We start from the raw sequence: 18,632 nt of genomic DNA, 5'->3' as shown, positions 1-18,632 counted from the left end.
CAAACCAGGGTGTATATGGGATGCTGCACTTGGAGGTGGAGGATTAGCCAGTTGGAAACAGCTCTGCTCACCAACACGGGAGAAGTAACTGAAAATCTCCAAGACAGATGAAATGCACAACCGTGACTCCAGATTGCCATTCAGGATGCAATGTGCTGTAGGGCATGAAAACCACCCCACCTATGCCATGAAGCTGACACCCAGGCAGAGCCTCCCCTACTCCAATTCCCATTGTCCCTGGTTGTACCAAAAAATAAACAACCAGCAAATGATCTCACCTTAGAAAAAAATCATTTACACTTAAAAAGAAAAATGGGATGAGGTGGGCTTCTGTACCTCTTAAAAATATTTCTAGAGCTACTAAAAAAATAAGATAGTGAACAAATATGTTCCTCTGGATTGTACAAGAAGGGAGATAGGACCACCGATAACACACAGTGTGTGCATTAATCAGCCTTGGCTTTGCTGTCTTCTGCTTCGCCAGAGGCTGGACTCCCCTCATTTTTACCATCTCTGTCTTCCACAGGCACATATTCTTTGCTTTCTTGGCTGGCCACCTCAGTCTGTTTGCCCTCTGCTTGAACTTTTTGTCCGACGACTTATCCTTGTTGGCTGCCTTCTTGGGCTTCATATCCACCTTTGCAAGAGCTGGTTTAGCCAACAATCTAGCTCATCACTTCTTGGACTCCCACACCACTCCCCGCCCCTTGACAGTGGGAAGTGCCTGTGGTGGGGTGCCTGCTGCCCACAGCGCACTAAGAACCTTCCTGAAGCTGAGCTAGCCTGGCTGCTGCCACTCCCCCTGCCCTCAAATACCTTAAGAGATGCGGGCCTGGCACGATGGCTCAATGGTCCAATCTTCACCTTGCAAGCACTATATGGGTGCCAGTTTGTGTCCCACCTGCTCTGCTTCCCATCCAGATCCCTGCCTGTGGCCTGGGAAAGCAGTTGAGGATGGCCCAAAATCTTAGGACCCTGCATCCCTGTGGGAGACCCAGAAAAGGCTCCTGGCTCCTGGCTCCTGGCTTTGGATCAGCTCAACTCTGGCCATTGTGGCCATTTCGGGACTGAGCCAGTGGACAGATGTTTCTCTCTGTCTCTCCTTCTCTCTGTATATCTGTCTTGCCAATAAAAATAGATAAATCTTAAATTTAAAAAAAGGTGCATCACAGTTAATTTTTTACACCTTTGCTCTCTGAAACTGACTTCATTTTGCTCATTCTTGTTATACTTCAGCAAGGGATACACTTTGAGATTACTAACAGATCTACTGTCATTTTTTTAATGACGGAAAAACATATTCAGAAGTAGTCAGTTGAACTCAGCTGAGATGATGCCAATTTTGTTGGCAACCCTTGGATCACTGTAATCAGGAGCTAGTCCCACAGATGCCTTCTTTTCTCCGCCGAGTCTGGTCAGAGCATTGATTGTCACTACATCAATGGTGCAAAGTTTCTTTACGACTTGTATGATCTGGTGTTTGTTGACCTTGACATTCAGTGTACACAAATGTGCTGTCTTCTTTCTCACTGGCCACCTTGGCCAGGTATCCTCTGTGTTTCAGTTTCCACGACACTGACCATTCTGAGACTGTTGTGTGGCTTAAATAATATACTGTCATTTCGATTTGACAGCTGCGCTACTTACAATGTCTCAACATATCTAACATATCCTAGGAGCCCTAGGCTGGCACTTTACATATGTGTAAGTCACACAGCCAGCTGCCCTGGTGTTCACAGTAGACTACCCCCGGTCAGCTTAGGGCTCCTTAATGGAAAAGCCCTGATACTATTAGCTAGTTAGCAACACTCACAACCTTTCAAAGCCCAATAAGGAGAAGAGATGGTTTGTGGGCTACTGACTCCCCTAAACCACATAAGAACCTAGACTGCGGGATGGGCACAGTAGCCTAGTGGCATAAGTCCTTGCCTTGCACATGCCAGGATCCTTTATGAGCACCAGTTCTTATTCCAGCAGACCCCACATCTCATCCAGATCCCTGCTTGTGGTCTGGGAAAGCAGTCGAGGACAGCCCAAAGCCTTGGGACCCTGCACCCATGTGGGAGACTCAGAGGAGGCTCCTGGCTCCTGAGAGGCACAGCTCCAGCCATTGCATCACTTGGGGGAGTGAATCAGCAGATGGAAGATCTTCTTTGTCTCTCCTCCTCTCTGTATATCTGACTTTGTAGTAAAAATAAATAAATCTTAAAAAAAAAAAAGAGGCTAGACTGTGCTGGACTGATTTCCCTGCAATATTTTTCCAGTAAGCTTCCAATATCTGGTCTCTTAGAACTTTTTTCACCCTTAATACTTTTCAAAAGAAGAGAGAACTGAAGCCTAAAATCATATAATTCATTTAGGTAAAAACTCTCCTTTCCTCAGGTTTTCTTGACTCCTGGTCTGTAATCCCCTTAAGTTCTGACTGACTACAGCAACCAAGAACTACACAGCAACAAATAAATTCCCAGAAGAATTTTTCTTCTTTCATATTTTGAGAACTATAGAATTTATCACATCCTTGATTTTAAAATTAGTCTCTAATCATTATACACCTTTATCAGTAAGCTCTTACATTACTGAAAATAATTTTTTCGAACATCTGGTTTGTAAAAAGTTTCTTGATTCTAAAATTAAAAATAAAAAGTTGTTCTTTTTTTTTTCTTTTTAAACAAGACTATGGCAAGACTATTTTAAAAAATATTGTCGGGCCCGGTGCGGTGGCGCAAGTGGTTAAAGGTCCTCGCCTTGCACGCCCGGGATCCCATATGGGCGCCGGTTCTAATCCCGGCAGCCCCGCTTCCCTTCCAGCTCCCTGCCTGTGGCCCGGGAAAGCAGTCGAGGACGGCCCAAAGCTTTGGGACCCTGCACCCGCGTGGGAGACCCGGAAGAGGCTCCTGGCTTCGGATCGGCATAGTATCGGCCCGTTGCGCTCACTTGGGGAGTGAATCATCGGATGGAAGATCTTCCTCTCTGTCTCTCCTCTCTCTGTATATCCGCCTTTCCAATGAAAAAATAATAAAAATAAATCTTTAAAAAAAATATATTGTCAAGGGGTAGACATTTAGCCCAGTAGTAAAAATGTCAGTTCAGATGCCTGCGCCTGGGGCTGCTGCTGTGGCATGGCAAGTAAAGCTGCCGCCAGTAGCGCTAATGCCCCACGTGGATGCCAGGTGATGCCCTCTCTGTTTTACTTTCAATCTAGCTCCCTGCTAATGGCCCGGGAACCTAGCTCAGGGTCTCTGGCTCTTGCACCCACATGGGAGACCCAGAGCCTTGGCTCAGGCCTGACTGTTGCTGTCACACAGGGAATGAACCACAGGATAGAAGATCTCGCTCTCTGTCTCCTCTTTTTCTCTCTTCAACTGTGCCTTCCAAATAAATCAATCAACGCTTAAAACATAATCAAACAAGACGTTGCTGGCCTAATGCCACAGCTTCCGACCCTAACTCTACAGCTCCCTTCATAATGTCATGTACTAACATTCACTCCACCATTACTTGCTCACTGCCAAGGATGTGGCTAGCCTCTTGGTATTGTTCTCAAGTCAGCAAAAGCCGACTGACTGATTATGGCTTAGTGTGGCTACTGTCCCAACAGAGGGCAGATACCTGGCCGCTGGAGGAGCCAACTCAGGAAGGCATCCAGGAGGACAGGCCCCAGGACAGAGCTGTGAGCAGTGAGAAGGTGTTTCCAGTTAGCCTGAGGGAGGACTACGGACACAGGAAGGCACGGGAGAAATCAGGTCATGTGGACCTTACAAAGGCTTCTGTGCAGCCAGACGACACCCCAACAACATGCTGCTCTGTTGGGCATGCTGTTCTGGATACCGCTTCAAATGTTCAGCCACACCCCACAGTCCCTCCTGCTGACCTGAGGCCTTGAGTGACCAAAGTAGGCTGGGATGCTCTGAATTCAGACATACCACAGAGGGAACAGCAGGGACAAGTTTTTCAATTTAAACATTGCTCTTCTACTCTCAACTAATGACACGAAAAATTTCAATGGAGTGCTCCATAAGAGAGCAACAAGAATGTGGGGAAGGGCCTGGTGCAGCAGCAGAGCAGCTAAAGTCTTTGCCTTGCACACACCAGGATCCCATATGGGCACCAGTTCTAATCCCAGCGGTCCCGTTCCCATCCAGCTCCCTGCTTGTGGCCTGGGAAAGCAGTCGAGGACGGTCCAAAGCTTTGGAACCCTGCACCAGCATAGAGGCCTGGAAGAAGCTCCTGGCTTTGGATCAGTTCAGCTCTAGCCATTGTGGCCACTGGAGAGTGAATCATCATATGGAAGATCTTCCTTTCCATCTCTCCTCCTTTCTTTATATCTGATTTTGTGATAAAAAGAAATACATCTTTAAAAAATAATAATAATGTGGGGAAGAAATGAGAAAGTAATGCATCTCATGGGATGCCAGCAACGCCTCAGTCCAAGGCTGTGCATGCCGGCACCTAGCTCTCGGCAGTGAGATGGCAGTCATGAAAACAACACCATTAACTGGACTTGCAAAATGGCTTTATGCATTAGGTGACACAGCAGAAGTCCATGAAACTTTAAAAAAAAAAAAAAAAAGATTTATTTATTATTTTTTTTTGAAAGGCAGATTTATAGAGTGGCCACAATGGCCAGAGCGAGCCGATCCGACACCTAAAGCTTCCTCCAGGTCTACCACTTGGGTGCAGGGTCCTAAGGCTTTGGGCTGTCTTCCACTGCTTTCCCAGGCCACACGCAGGGAACTGGATGGGAAGCAGGGCCGCCGGGATCAGAACTGGAGACCATATGGGATCCCGGCACATTCAAGGCGAGGATTTCAGCTGCTAGGCAACTGCACTGGATCCAAGATGTAACTTTTTTTTAAGATTTATTTTTATTGGAAAGTCAGATATACAGAGAGAAAGATCTTCTGTCCATTGATTCACTCCCCAAGGGGTTGCAATGCCGGGACTGAGCTGATCTGAAGCAAGGAGCCAGGAGTTACTTCTGAGTCTCCCACGTGGGTGCTGAGTCCCAAAGCTTTGGGCCATCCTCTACTACTTTCCCAGGCCACAAGCAGGGATCTGGATGGGAAGCAGGGCTGCCGGGATTAGAACTGCTGCCCAAAATAGGATCCTGGTGTGTGCTAGGTTACCACTGTGAATCCAAGTGAAGTAACTTATTTTTAAATGGTAATACTTATAATTCTCTAAAAATTAATCCATACAAATATAAATAGTTTTTTTCCCTTTTATTCTCTCATTTTAAAATAGCCGCTTGCGGGCCTGGCATGATAGCACAGTGGTGAAAGTCCTCACCTTGCACGTGCACGGGATCCCATAAGGTCGCTGGTTTTAATCCCAGGGGCCCTGCTTCCCATCCACCTCCCTGCTTGTGATCTGGAACAGCAATTGAGGATGCCCAAATCCTTGGGACCCTGTACTTGTGTGGGAGACCCAGAAGAGCTCCTGGCTTCAGATTGGCCTAGCTCTGGCCGTTGTGCTCACTTGGGGAGTGAACCATTGGATGGAAGATCTTCCTCCCTGCTCTCCTCCTCTCTGTATATCTACCTTTCCAATAGAAAAATATATGAATCTTTAAAATAGATGCTTGCTATTAAGTATATATAGCAGGGCCCGGCGGTGTGGCCTAGTGGCTAAAGTCCTCGCCTTAAACGCCCCGGGATCCCATATGGGCGCCAGTTCTAATCCCAGCAGCTCCACTTCCCCTCCAGTTCCCTGCTTGTGGCCTGGGAAAACAGTCGAGGATGGCCCAAAGCCTTGGGACCCTGCACCCGTGTGGGAGACCCTGGAAGAAGTTCCTGGCTCCTGGCTTCGGATCGGCATAGTATCGGCTGTTGCACACACTTGGGGAGTGAATCATGGGACAGAAGATCTTCCTCTCTGTCTCTCCTCCTGTCTGTATATCTGACTTTCCAATAAATAAATACATCTTTAAAAAAAAAACTTATAAAAAAATATATATAGCAATTTAAAGTTGTTACCCTATAAATATACTGCTTAAATAATTATATACCCAACTGACCCATGCAATAAATGTGCTCTATTTTCTGATCATGTAAAAAACTTAAGATGAAAGCTTTAGATGTCAATTTAAAATGTGTGTTTGAAAATTCACTGTTATGTGACACCTCCTAATATCCTGGTCAGTAATGGAGCCTATCTAACCATGGCCGACCAAGCGTCTGTCACCTGGTAACATCACACCCTCTTAGTTCGGGTTGTGTGTGTGCACTCCATGGTGCTCCAACAACAAAACTGCCCAACAACACATTTTTAGGCAGGCAAGCAGCACTCAAAGAGTAAAGCTTTTCATGTTTCCATCTTTATTTTCCAGTGACTTGGCAAAACACTGAGGGGAAAAAAAAAAGAGAGAAAGATTTGGTAGGAAAAAAGAGACTGTGTCTTGGAATGCAGGAAGTGAAAACGTGGATCTGGCTCACTGCAGGTGACGGCCGCAGTCCTGGCATCAGTGATGCCTCCCAGAAAGAAAGGGACAATGTGACACCGAGCTAGCAAATCATGTTTCCATCTTTATTTTCCAGTGTCTGGCACTTCAGCTCTCAAACTGAAAAACTACCCCATGTGACTATCCAAGGAATCAAAATCCTATTAGATGTCCCTTGACAAAGCTCAAGCCCGCCTGCATATCCATGTATAGGTATGGAAATGTCGTAAATAAAGGAAATAGTTCAAATTTGATTGGCACACATCCTCCACTTAGCAATAGAATGATTTTTTTAAACATTTATTTTTATTGGAAAGGCAGATTCATAGAAAGGAGACACAGAAAGATCTCCCGTCTGCTGGTTCACTCCCCAGGTGGCCGCAACGGCCAAAGCTGAGCCAACCTGACACCAGGAATTAGGAGCTGCTTCTGGGTCTCCCATGAGCGTGCAGGGTCCTAAGGCTTCAGGTCGTCTTCTACTGCTTTCCCAGGCCACAAGCAGGGAGCTGGGTGGGAAGTAAAGCAACCAGGATACGAAACTGCGCCCATATGGAATCCCAGTGCTTGCAAGAGGAGATTTTAGCCACTAGGACATTGCAGTGGGCCCCACAAAGGTAACTTAGGAGTGAGCATTTGATATACTTATTAAGTCCTTGCCTGGGAAGTTCACATACTGTACGGGAACTTAAGTCCTGGCTTCTTTGCTTCTTATCCAGCTTCTTGGTAACGCACACCCTGGAGGCAGCACACAGCAGTTCAAATAGTTGGGTTCCTGCTGCCTACGTGGGGAGCTAGGACTAAGTTCTAGGGCCTGGCTTCAGCCTGCACTAGGTTTTCTGAGAGTGAACTAATAAACTGAAGACCTCTGTCTCTCTGCCTTTCAAATAAAATGAGAATAAAAATAAAAGCCTCAGTTGGATTATGCCATGCTCCCACTTCACACGTTGCCACTGCTTCCTCCTGCACCAGGCCCCTCTCACACTGGCTCTGCACCTGCCTGGCCGCTTCAGATACGAGGACCTTTCTGTTCTTCCCATAAGCTCAGCACTCTCTTGCCACACAGACTGAAGGTGTTGGAACAAGAATGCTCTTTCCTCAGGCTTTCAGATGACGAACTGCCGGCTGCTGTTCAGACCTTATTATGATTTCAGTAATTTTACTTACATTAAGGGAAAAAGTTTTATGCATCTCACATTATCAGCCCTTATCTTAAGCAGGTATAGTCAATCACTTGGTACCACATTAGTCTCTGAAAAAATTTATTTTTATTGAAAGGCGGATATACAGAAAGGAAGAGACACAGAGAGGAAGATCTTCTGTCCGATGGTTCACTCCCCAAGTGACTACAATGGCTGGAGCTGAGCCAATCCGAAGCCAATGGCAGGAGCCAGGAGCTTCTTCTTCTGGGTCTCCCACATGGGTGCAGGGTCCCAAAGCTTTGGGCCGTTCTCCACTGCTTTCTCAGACTACAAGCAGGTAGCTGGATGAGAAGCAGGACTGCTGGGATTAGATACGGCGCCCATATGGGATCCTGGGCGTGTAAGGCGAGGACTTTAATCACTGCACTATCATGCCGGGCCCACTCTCTGAATTTTTGCTTAGCATATATTTCACTTGATCTTAACCAAAAGGCCGAGAAGTGATTGCTTAGCATATATTAAAACTCAATAATATCTTTTAAAATTACTAATCTTCTCTTGCTCTGTGAGAACAGTTTTGGTTTTTCTTGTTCATGGTGACATCTTGCATGCCTAAGCAATCAAATACATGCTATGTGAATTACTAAGAGAAGGCAGGAAGAGGAATGAGGAAAAACGAAACAAAAACCTGGAAAGAAAGAAGAGAGCAGAAGCCAAGAGCCTTAGGAAGAAGTCAAGAAGAATGATGAGTTAAGAAGCCAACAAGTTTGGCCATTTCATCTTTGGTATTCTCTGCAGGGAAGGAAGGGAAGGCAAATGACTGAGGGTAGGCAGGTGGGCATGAGGGGGTGCAGGAGGAAAGGGCCAGGGCAGGAAGAGGGACCCCTGAGAGCAAGCAGCTGTGGCAGCAAGGATTCCTGGGTGTGCAGCGCTGTGCTCACATCTCCAAGCTGAAGAGAAGACCCAGTGGGAAAGGGAAAGGAGAACCAGGACAAGGTCCTAGATGTCATGCGAAAGAACAGGATCCTAAAGATAAATCAGTCATCTTTTGAAGAAAATCATCTCACAATACCATACGTGTGTTACAGTCAAAAATATCTACTTCTTGGCAATAATCTTACTTGAATAATTCTTACGAAGCATTTCATCTATAAAGTAATCACTAAAACTTTACATGCCTTTCTTAACACCCAGAAGGCATACCCTAGGGTGCTTGAGGGCAGAGTCCTGTACTGTTCAGTGCCCCCTCAGGGGGTTCCAAGAACCAAAGTAAGGTGGTGGTAGGGACTGCCCACACAAATGGCACAACAAATATATAGATGTTCTTCCAGCTTTATGTGCAACTTTTTAGCAAGTCGAAATTAACTGCAAATAGGCCAAGGGGGGGTAGGGAAACACAGGAGGGAGAACAAGGGAACTAGCAAATTATACCTCAGCCTGCAAGGCCTGCTAGTCTGATCCCAACTGTCCTGCTTCTGATGAAGCTCCCCGTTATTACCCCTGGGAAGGAGGAGGTACTGCCCCAAGTACTTGGGCCCCTACCACCCACAAAGGAGGCTGGGATGGAGATTCCGGCTCCTGGCTTTGGCCTGGTCCAGCCATGCTTGTTGCAGCCATTTGAGTGAGTGAATTAATAGATGCTCATCTTTTTCTGCTACTTTCAGATAAATAAATCTTAGGAAGAGACAGAAATTTCACACTTCAAATTAAGTCAGGAAGGCAGTTCCCATGAGAGGTTGGTATGCAACCATCCCATTTCTTCCACAACCATCACACACACACAACTTCTCTCTGCTCAACAGTGGATAGTGGGACTGGAAACGAACCGAAAGAGCATTTTACCACAGATGGAGAATGTTCAAGTCATTACAAAGACCAGTTCACGTACAAAGTGAGTGTGTGAGACAGTGACTATCTAATTCACCACAAGCCAGCACTGCCAGTAAAAAGTCAATCTTGTCACTGCAACTCTGCCCCTTGTTTTTTTTTTTTTTAATATTTATTACAAAGTCAGATATACAGAGAAGAGGAGAGACAGAGAGGAAGATCTTCCATCCGATGATTCACTCCCCAAGTGAGCGCAATGGCCAATGCTATGCCGATCCGAAGCCAGGAGCCAGGAACTTCTTCCGGGTCTCCCACACAGGTGCAGGGTCCTAAAGACTTTGGGCCATCCTCGACTGCCTTCCCAGGCCACAAGCAGAGAGCTGGATGGGAAGTGGAGCTGCCGGGATTAGAACCGGCTCCCATATGGGATCCCGGGGCGTTCAAGGCGAGGACTTTAGCTGCTAGGCCACGCTGCCAGTCCTGCCCCTTGTTTTTAAGGAGCACATCTGGAGGCTGAGGCCCTGAACACCAGGAGACACAGTCTGTGGCTCAATCCCCGGTCTGCTTCCAGCAGAAGCGGGCAATAGATGCTCAGGGCTCAAGAACTCTAGGAGGCAAGGGCCTGCGGCTTGGTGCCCGCTCTGCCTCCAGCACACGATGATGCTCAGGGCTCAGGCAGTGGGGCTCTCCAAGAAGAGAACCAGTCAGCTGAAGTCAAGGTGAACAACAGTGTGTCTGATCCCTCTTCAGGCATGCATGTGGCTTGCTGGTATCTGGCTGTGACATGACTGCCTCAAAGTACTACCACACACACAGGAAAAAAAAAAGAATGTTTCCTAACGCAAGGAGTAATTAATTAGAACATACACAGTTATGAAAAATAATGATTAAAAGGGACACCTTCTCCTTTGTATCTCCCAAGTCCTATCTCATTAAGGACTCTCCTCCCCTACTCCTAAAAAATGAGGTGCAAGGCGATGGAAAATGCCCTTGCTGCCTTAGCAATCCTCATCTTCTGTTCCCGCGAGCCCATTCCAAAGCCACGAAGCTCAACTAAAACCATGTGGAGCCTACAATGAAATGGGTTCTCTTCCTAGCAAAGACCCGAAAGGATAATTCCCACCCCACAGTTTACACTGGAGGAGTCCAGGGTCAGGGCTTCACATGGTCACACAGCAACTTAGCTCAGCAAATGGCAGGCTCTCACAGCCAGAGGGCTGAGAAACCAGACTCAGGGGCTGATGCTCAGGATTCTCTTCCTAAAGAGAACGCCCAGGTTCTCTTCAGGAATTCAGCACTGCAAAACTCACCCTAATCCCACCTTAACCAAAGATTGAATCATTATTACTACACAGCTGAGGTTCAAGGCAACTGACACATGAAACTATCAGTTTCATGAACATTTATTATTCTAACACTACAAGGCCTTAACTTCACAAGAACTGTCAGTAAGCTGGCTTGTCAGGTTTAGACACTCCGCATTCTGCGGTCAGCCCTGTTTCCATTTAGCTCCCTGCTTGTGACCTGGGAAAGCAGTCAAGGACAGCCCAAAGCCTTGGGACACTGTACTCACATGGGAGACTCAGAAGAGCTCCTGGCTCCTGGCTTTGGATCGGTGCAGCACCGTCTGTTGCGGTCACTTGGGGAATGAATCATCGGATGGAAGATCTTCCTCTCTGTCTCTCCTCCTCTCTGTATATATCTGACTTTGCAATAAAAATAAATCTTTAAAAAAAAAGTCTCAGACTGGTTTCCCTAAGGGAAAGGGAGATCCTGACTGCTGTGGGCCCACAGAGGTCTGACTCCAGCTTTCAAGCAGAGGCAGGGGCGGAGGAGCGGGTTCTGTGACCTGGTGGGACTCCGGAAGGTGCAGGGTAGCATCTAGCAGCAGCCACTCAGGTTTAGAAAGTGTGTTTACACCCATACTCACCCGTCGTGAACCAGGTAGGCACCTTGCGGGCAGTAAGAAGCCCAACAGTCTCCCAGTTCACTGAAGAGTTGCAGCAGTGCATACAATAAGCAAAGAAAGTGGGGTGTGGAGCTAGGCTGGTGCTGGTGCTGGAGAGGCAGAGGAAGAGGACAGCAGAAGATGTGCGTGTGTGTTGGGGGCAGGGAGGAGTGGATGGGAGGGTAGGGGCAGTAAAGACTGGTGAGGACACACTGCCCCTGAAAACCAGACCCAAAGGCTGAAGCTCAGCCCTGCAGTTTCAAGAGCAAGGCAGACAGCGCCTGAAGTCCTAAGTCAGACCAAGGACACTGAGCAAACTGAATTGGTTACATTTGTCTTAACTTACAAAGAACATTACAAACAAAAATGTTCTCTAAGTTAATTTCGGGGGAGAGGTGGAGGGAGACACAACGTCTAAACTTACAAATTTCCCCGATACCTACTGAGAAACCAACCAATGCAGCTATGTAACACCAGAAGAGTTAACACAGGCCTCCTAAGTTAAAGCTGGAGTTGTCAACAGTTCCGCAGGCATCTTAAGGACACAGTGAGGCCTAAACAAGGAACACTTGCATGGCAAGTCGCTGAAGGGCTTATTATTATTTTTTTTTTCCATTCAGAAGTAGTCTGGCTCGGTGAACTGAAAGGCCGACTGATTTCCATATTAAAGCCCGGGCCCAGCTTACAGCACGGACCCAATCAACGTCTGCCGAATAAATGAGCCAGGCCTGCAGTGCTCCAAGTTCCTTACGAACTAGCAACTTGACCTCTGCTAACCGTCTGCAAAATAAACCCCTCAGCTGCCCAGGGCTCACGCCAGGACCACAGCGAGGTCACAGGGCCGTTTCCCGGAGATGACAACCGCCCGGCTCCCCGCCGCTCTTACTCACCGCAGCCGGGCGGCCGAGCTCCGAGCCGTCGGCGGCGTCCAGGCGGGCGGCCGGGGCGGGCGGCGGCGCCGGGGCCGGGGCGGGCGCCGGGGCCGCGGCGGGCGGCTGCTGCCGGTGCTTGCCGGCGCGCTTGGCCTTGGCCTGGATGCAGCGCTGGTGCAGGGCGAAGGTGTGCTGGCGCTCGAGCTCCAGGCGCTCGGGCGACACGGCCTCGTAGCGGGCCTCGCAGGTGCTGTGGTGGCGCCGGCAGAGCTCGATGCGCCGGCGGAGGCGCTCCATGACCGCGCTGTGCCGTGGCAGCGCGAACTCCGCCATGGGGCAGGTGGGCAGCACCATGGGCCGCGGGCTGCTCGGGCCGGGCCCGGCTGGCACTGCGCGCTGCGCTCCCCGCCGCGGCCCCTGTCCGCTTCACGGCCGCGCCATGGCCCCGCGGGCGGCGGAGCGGGGCTCGCGCGCGGCGGCGGACCTTCCTCCTTGCCCGCTCGGCCCGACCCCAGGCCGGCGCTCGCTGCCCACCTCAGGCCGCGGCCTGTCCCCGCCGCCCCGACCCCATTGTTTTCCGCGCCGCTGCCGCCGCCATCTTAAAATTGTTTTCGGGGCTCTCGGAAGAAGGCGGGGCTCCTGCCGGTGACCTCTCGCGTCACGGCTGACGGACAGAAGCTCTGACCAATGAGGAGAGGAGCAGCGGGCCGCTCGCAGGCGTGGAGACGAGCACGTCAGAAGCACGCTGGGGCGGCCGAGCGGTATTTAAAAGGAACTGGAGCGCGAGCGGTGGGCGGGCCCGAGTCCTGGAGGTCCAGGTTCGGGTGACTGACGGGAGCGCGTCCGAGCGGCGGCCGGAGGTTTCCTGAACGCCGCCCCCGAGGGCAGGCCCTTCCGGGTCCCCCGAGGGAAGCAGGGCCGACTCGGAGCGGCGTAGCCAGCCGCCTGGCGGGCAGCGCTTCCCCATTCTCCGCCTTCCGGGATCTGGCCACGCAATTCCACCGCCGGCCGCTTTCCCTTCTCGTCAGAACGGGCCGCGGGGCCGGGGGACTCGGCAGACGCTGTCTTGGTCCGTCTCGGGCCCCTGGGCCTGCCAGTCTCATTTACAATGCCTGAACAAGTTTCCGATGTTAAGAATTCTTGTAAGACCCAGAAAATGTGCGGAGTCCGACTGCATAGAGCTGGGCCTGCGAGCACAGCCCGCAGGTTGGAAACTTGCAGCTGGAGGAAGGAAGTGCTCTGCGACGCTGCATTGTGTGGGAGGGGGTCGGCCGGAAATGCTAGGAGCAAGTAAGAGGTGAACCGAGGAGCTCCCGGGAGGCTGCACTGACAGCAGGAGCTCGCACAGCCTGCCTCTGGCTCCGCCCAGCCCCATCAAGGCCTGTTCTGCTCCACAAATACTAAGCCAGAACAAAAAAATACAGACGCAGCGGACAACTTGGTAGAAGTTGGAAAGCCCTGCTTCTAAAAGAACTATTGAAAGAAAGGTAACTTAGGAGAGTACTACACAGCGTCATTTCAGCAAAGCAATCCGAAAGCCTACTGGCACATACTCTTTGGGGATGACCTTCCCAAATAGCTGTGAAATACGGAAGTATATGAGTAACACGGAGGCTGGTCCTGATCATGTGAAGTTGACTGGGAGTGGCCGTCTGGCATTACAGCTTAAGTCTTTGGATTCCTGCCCCCCATGAAAGTGCCTGCACCCAGGCACTTAAGAGAGCTCTTGGCTTTGGCCTGGCCCAGCCCGCGAAGCTGCAGTCATGTGGAGGGAGAAAAGAGGTGGGGGAGAGGGGAGGGAAAGGTTCTTTCTGTGTTTTGCAAATAAAGGGGGTGATGGGGAAATGTTCAATGAACCTGTAAATCATGTTACCCCAAAACTACTCACAGCATTCCACACAGAAACTGTTAGACTAAAATTAGGCAGGAAGGGGCCAGAACTAAATATGAAAAAAAAAAAAAAGACCGACTCAAATACGTGTGGTGATAGGTATTTTACTGTCCCTAACAAATTCTGGAGATTGGCAGATTCTGTGGTGGTCCAATGAAATTGAATCCACTACTGAAACAGCAAGACACATATACAGATGGGGACTATAAAGAGGGTTAGTCTGAAGGAGCTAACACAGCATTTTAATGTTACATCACTTAGTCATGTGACAATCTAAAGCATTCTCTGTGGGCCAAGAAAAATTGGGGAACATAATCTAAAGAGCGAGTATTTTACAACAGTGGGACCAGTAACCAGCCTGTAAAATAATGATATAGGAACCTGCTTAATAAGAGCTAAAGTCTAACGTTGGTCATAAGTTAACCTATTAATGTGTCAAACATTTAATCAACTGAACAAAAGAAAACAAGCGACTGTTTTGTTTTGAATCAACTCTGCTTAATAGCGCTGGGAAAGCAAGGAACAATAATGATCTAAACTTGTCATTTCACCTCAGCTGGAACAAAGTGAGGAATGAAATGAAACCTCCAAGAAAGTGGAGGATACAATTTGTGGAGATGCAGTGATCCCACCAGTTTGCTTCCAGGAGAAACCGGCAGACATACTTCAGGTCTTGCTAAGTAACTGTTTATTTGCACTCAATACATTGGGAAAGTCTGCTACATAGCTAAGGTCACTGTGACCACAGAACAGCAGATGAAAAGAATAAGCACTGAACAGCAACAAAAACGCACCCCACCCTCAGAGGAATTTAAGCGATAAACGGTTCAACCTTCATCTTTTACAAATATACTTCCTTCCCCCAAAAAATCCCCAATATAAACACTGTGAGTGTTTATATATTCAGTGCAAGAAACAATTTCATGGGCACATTTGAAATGCTCTGAAGAAAGACTAAAGCTAAAATCCCATCGAATCCTGAATCGCTTCAATGCGGTGTGATGATAGCTAGTGATAGGGAGATTCCCAATAGCACCCATCTGCATTCCTCGGGGAAAAAACAAACCTATGATCACTTAAAAAAAAAATTTCTACAAACCATGTTAAAAAAATTGAAAGGACTGCTTTATTATGTAATTTAAGACCCAACTGTTACATGAATTTCAAATGAAGACTTAAAATATTTAGCAGCTACAGAAATGTGATAAGTCATGCTATATGTCACTCCTCTCATAAATACTTTTATCCTGTGTTCAATTAGTCAATTGTGAATTGGCTCACCTCTGGATCAGACTTCTAAAGTCTTTCCACAGAGTAAAAGAAATGGAAATGTATATTTTATGCTGTACTTTGACCCTGGAAAGGTGTGGGTCTGCTTTTAAAAAAAGAAACATACACGCAATCACAATAAAGCTTAACACTATGCAGAGCTTATAGTTATTTTCAGCAACGGACTGGAAGCTGCGCTGTGAAGATGCATAGCAAAGGAGAGAGCTGGGAACGTGGGGACATGGGTGAGGAAAACAGTGTCAACACAGTCAAGAGTGATGAGCGCATCTACTCTGGAGCCCACATGCCCTGCTGCATCTGCTCTGGCAGCAGCAGTCCAGAACGCTCCACATGCCCAAGGCACCAAGCCACCTCCACTCATTGCAGGCCCAAGGCAATATACACACGTTATGGTCTAACCAACATCCAGTGAAAAAGTTTTTTTTTTTAAAGTCTATTTTTAATACAACTTAAACAGAATGCTTATATAAATTTAGGCTTCCATCCAATCCCTCACCTCAATTTCCTTAGCAGGAACTGAGCAATGGAAGCAAGCAAAACAAGATTATCACCACAGATGGCTGCACTCTGACATGATCATCATCAGTCTTGAGGGACAGAGACACTCAAATGTTTTTTGTATCACCAATTACCAAACTTAAAAAAAAAAAGTTGTAAAAACTGCAATTCACCCCCTTTGCATTCTGAAGTTGGTATTATTTCCGAATGGACAGATTAATATAGTAAATTAAGCCAAGGTTTTAAAGACTGGCAAAATTCTATTATTCTATCTTAAAAAACAAAGTGTTTAAAAACAAAAATACAAGTTAGTTGCTTCATGTTACATCTTACAACCATTATGTTCAATGTTTTCTACAAACAGGGTCCTTTGTGTCACAACTGCAATTATTTACTGCTAGATGTTTAAAATCACAGAGACTAGTGTTCAACTGGGACCTGCTGATGGTGACGTCTTGAGGTTTTCTGAGTGTCAACCTAAGATGTGCCAGGTCCTCTCCAGGACCACACTTGCAAGGGAAGGGGAGGGAGAGATCACAGATCAAGTTCTTAAGATTGTTTCACTCTCTTCGTGGCTTTCTGTTTCTTGGTGATCTGTTCAAAATTTCATCCTCCTGTTAGTGGGGGAAAAAAATCATTAATTAGCACATTTAAAAAGAAGTTCCACATATTTGCAAGATCAGCTAGACTGAGGGTAACTCATTTGTGGGGAAAACCAACCAACCAACCAACCTACTAGAGAATGATTAGATCAAATCTATGTTTCCATTGAAAGGACCAGAAACTCTGTGGATACAATTTACTAGGCCCATGCACATGATGGCCCAACTTGAGAGGAGACAAAGGAGTTTGGGTAGCTGGGACTGGAGCCTCAGGAGAACCTCACAGGCTGAGACTCAGGACTTGTGAGAAAAAGGTGTGGAGGTGGACATGGATGCTACTCTCAGTCACACACAGCTACCCCACCACAAGATCTCCTCTACTACCATCATGCTTACGTGCACCCTTCTTTGTAGTGCCTTCTACTGTCTTTAGGACAACTGGAGGCTTGTGCAAAGAGCTGGAATGTTCTCCCTGGTGCTATCACCAAGCAAAATCCTTCACCCCCTTTCAAGTCTTTGCTCACATGTCATCTTTCCAATGAGGTCTCTAATACTGCAACCCCCTTAACCACCAACATTTGATATTTTTTCCTGCTTCTAAGTTGTGTAGCTTACTGTTCCTTAACATAGTGTGTTCTTTCACTTCCTTACAATGGCTGTTGCACACTGTCTATTGGCCCTGTCCCTAGAATTTAAGCCCCTAAAGGCAGGCAGGATATCTTTGTGCATCTTGCTTTCTGATAATGCCAGGGCATTTCTGATAATGCCATGGGCACTCAACAAATATTTTGCTGAATGGGCAAAAGGAATAGTTCAGAATGCAGTAATTTGTGCAAGAAATAGGTAACAATTTGGAAATTTCAATATGTATTTTATTATATTCACTCTAAAACCTCTGTTTAACCTGAAAAACTATTTTCAGTAAACAAAAAACACCTCAAATTGAGGCATAGCTTAAAGTTAGCAAATAGCAGCTGGCACTGTGGTGCAATAGTTTAAGCAGCTACCTGTGATGCTGGTAGTATCCCATATGAGCATCATTTTGAATGATGTTTGCTCTGCTTCTGATCCAACCCTACTGATTTAGTGCCTAGGAAAGCAGCAGAAAATGCCCAACTGTGTGTCCCTGCCACCCACATAAGAGATTGGATGAAGTACTTGGCTCCTTGCTTCACCCTGGCCATATGGCCATGTGGGGAGAAAACCAGCAGATAGAAACTTCTGTACCTCCTCATTCTGCAAGTCTTTAAGATTTTTTATTGTATTTGAAATAAAACTGACTCTACAATTTTATCATCATAGCCATGCTTTGAAAATATTCTTTACTTAAAATGTGCCTTCAACTTCCTGCTTCAAATTCATCAGGATTACCTCTTGCTTTACTTCTGCTTTAGGTTTCCTCTCTTCCTCCTCTTGACTGACAGTGCCACCATCTTCTTCAGCATCACTCTTCTGTTTTTCTTCTGAAACAGTTAAAGCACATGTGAACCAAACTTACCTTTTGTTTCTACTAGTTAATCAGTATCACAGCACAATGGTAGGTCTGTAACAGTCCACTTCTTACCCAGCTTCTCTTCTGCCTCCTCCTCATCTCCCTTGTCCTTTTCTTCCTCCTTCTCCTCTTCCTCTCTCACGTCTGGTTGAGGAGCATCAGTCTTTTTGTACTCCATAGCACTGGGCTGTTTCTGAAACAATTTTCAAAGCAGGATGGTTTTGAGCATGTTTTCATTAGCACATCATCATGGCATCACTAAACGCCTACAGGAACAAGTAAGCAAGCTATATACACAGACAGATGTATAGGAAAGTGTGTGTGTGTGTAGCTCAAGGTGGAAAGTAAACCAATGAAAAGGTAAGGACAGCAAGGGCAGGGCTGCATGGCCTTGCTGAGGTTGGTAACAATGTCATCAACATTAAGACCTAGACACAGAGCTGGCACTGAGGGGCCAACACCAAATGCAGCTCAGCCACTACTGAGTCATTACAAATACAACTTTGACTGGCAGGGACCCTATCCTACAGCTACAACCATCACTATTACTGATGCCCAAGGCCAACATTAGCAGGGAGATGAGGCGGAGATAGTCATGACTTGAAACCAGGGGACACTAACTGCCTACCCCATC

General features: G+C 47.3%; 3 protein-coding genes across 6 annotated transcripts in view; 1 reads left to right on the top strand and 2 right to left on the bottom strand.

Annotated features, from left to right (window-relative positions):
- The window catches only part of LOC121164332 (mastermind-like protein 1), a 45,874-nt gene extending 33,125 nt beyond the window's left edge, over positions 1-12,749 (bottom strand). Inside the window, exon 1 of the mRNA XM_040992468.1 lies at positions 12,244-12,749. Within this exon, the coding sequence (XP_040848402.1) occupies positions 12,244-12,579 (336 nt within the window). The 5' untranslated portion in view covers positions 12,580-12,749. The remainder of the gene's footprint in view (positions 1-12,243) is intronic.
- LOC121164484 (MRN complex-interacting protein-like) overlaps positions 1-18,632 on the top strand; it is an 813,414-nt gene that overhangs the window by 105,512 nt on the left and 689,270 nt on the right. The window lies entirely within an intron of this gene.
- LOC121164354 (calnexin) overlaps positions 14,793-18,632 on the bottom strand; it is a 30,862-nt gene continuing 27,022 nt past the window's right edge. For 2 of the 4 annotated variants that reach the window (XM_040992486.1, XM_040992492.1), the window contains exons 13-15: positions 18,071-18,191; positions 17,878-17,969; positions 14,793-16,518 (exon numbers count right to left, since the gene is read on the bottom strand). In XM_040992486.1, coding sequence (XP_040848420.1) covers positions 16,465-16,518; positions 17,878-17,969; positions 18,071-18,191 — 267 coding nt within the window. In that variant the 3' untranslated portion in view covers positions 14,793-16,464. The remainder of the gene's footprint in view (positions 16,519-17,877; positions 17,970-18,070; positions 18,192-18,632) is intronic. The other 2 variants (XM_040992498.1, XM_040992501.1) reach the window with 1 other exon arrangement.

This window comes from Ochotona curzoniae, unplaced genomic scaffold, assembly GCF_017591425.1.
Source record: "Ochotona curzoniae isolate NIBS_2020 unplaced genomic scaffold, NIBS_Ocur_1.0 contig_1031, whole genome shotgun sequence".
Classification (NCBI taxonomy): Eukaryota; Metazoa; Chordata; class Mammalia; order Lagomorpha; family Ochotonidae; genus Ochotona; species Ochotona curzoniae.
The sequence above is the reverse complement of the archived record's forward strand: the minus strand, read 5'-3'. Positions and strand labels throughout refer to the sequence as shown.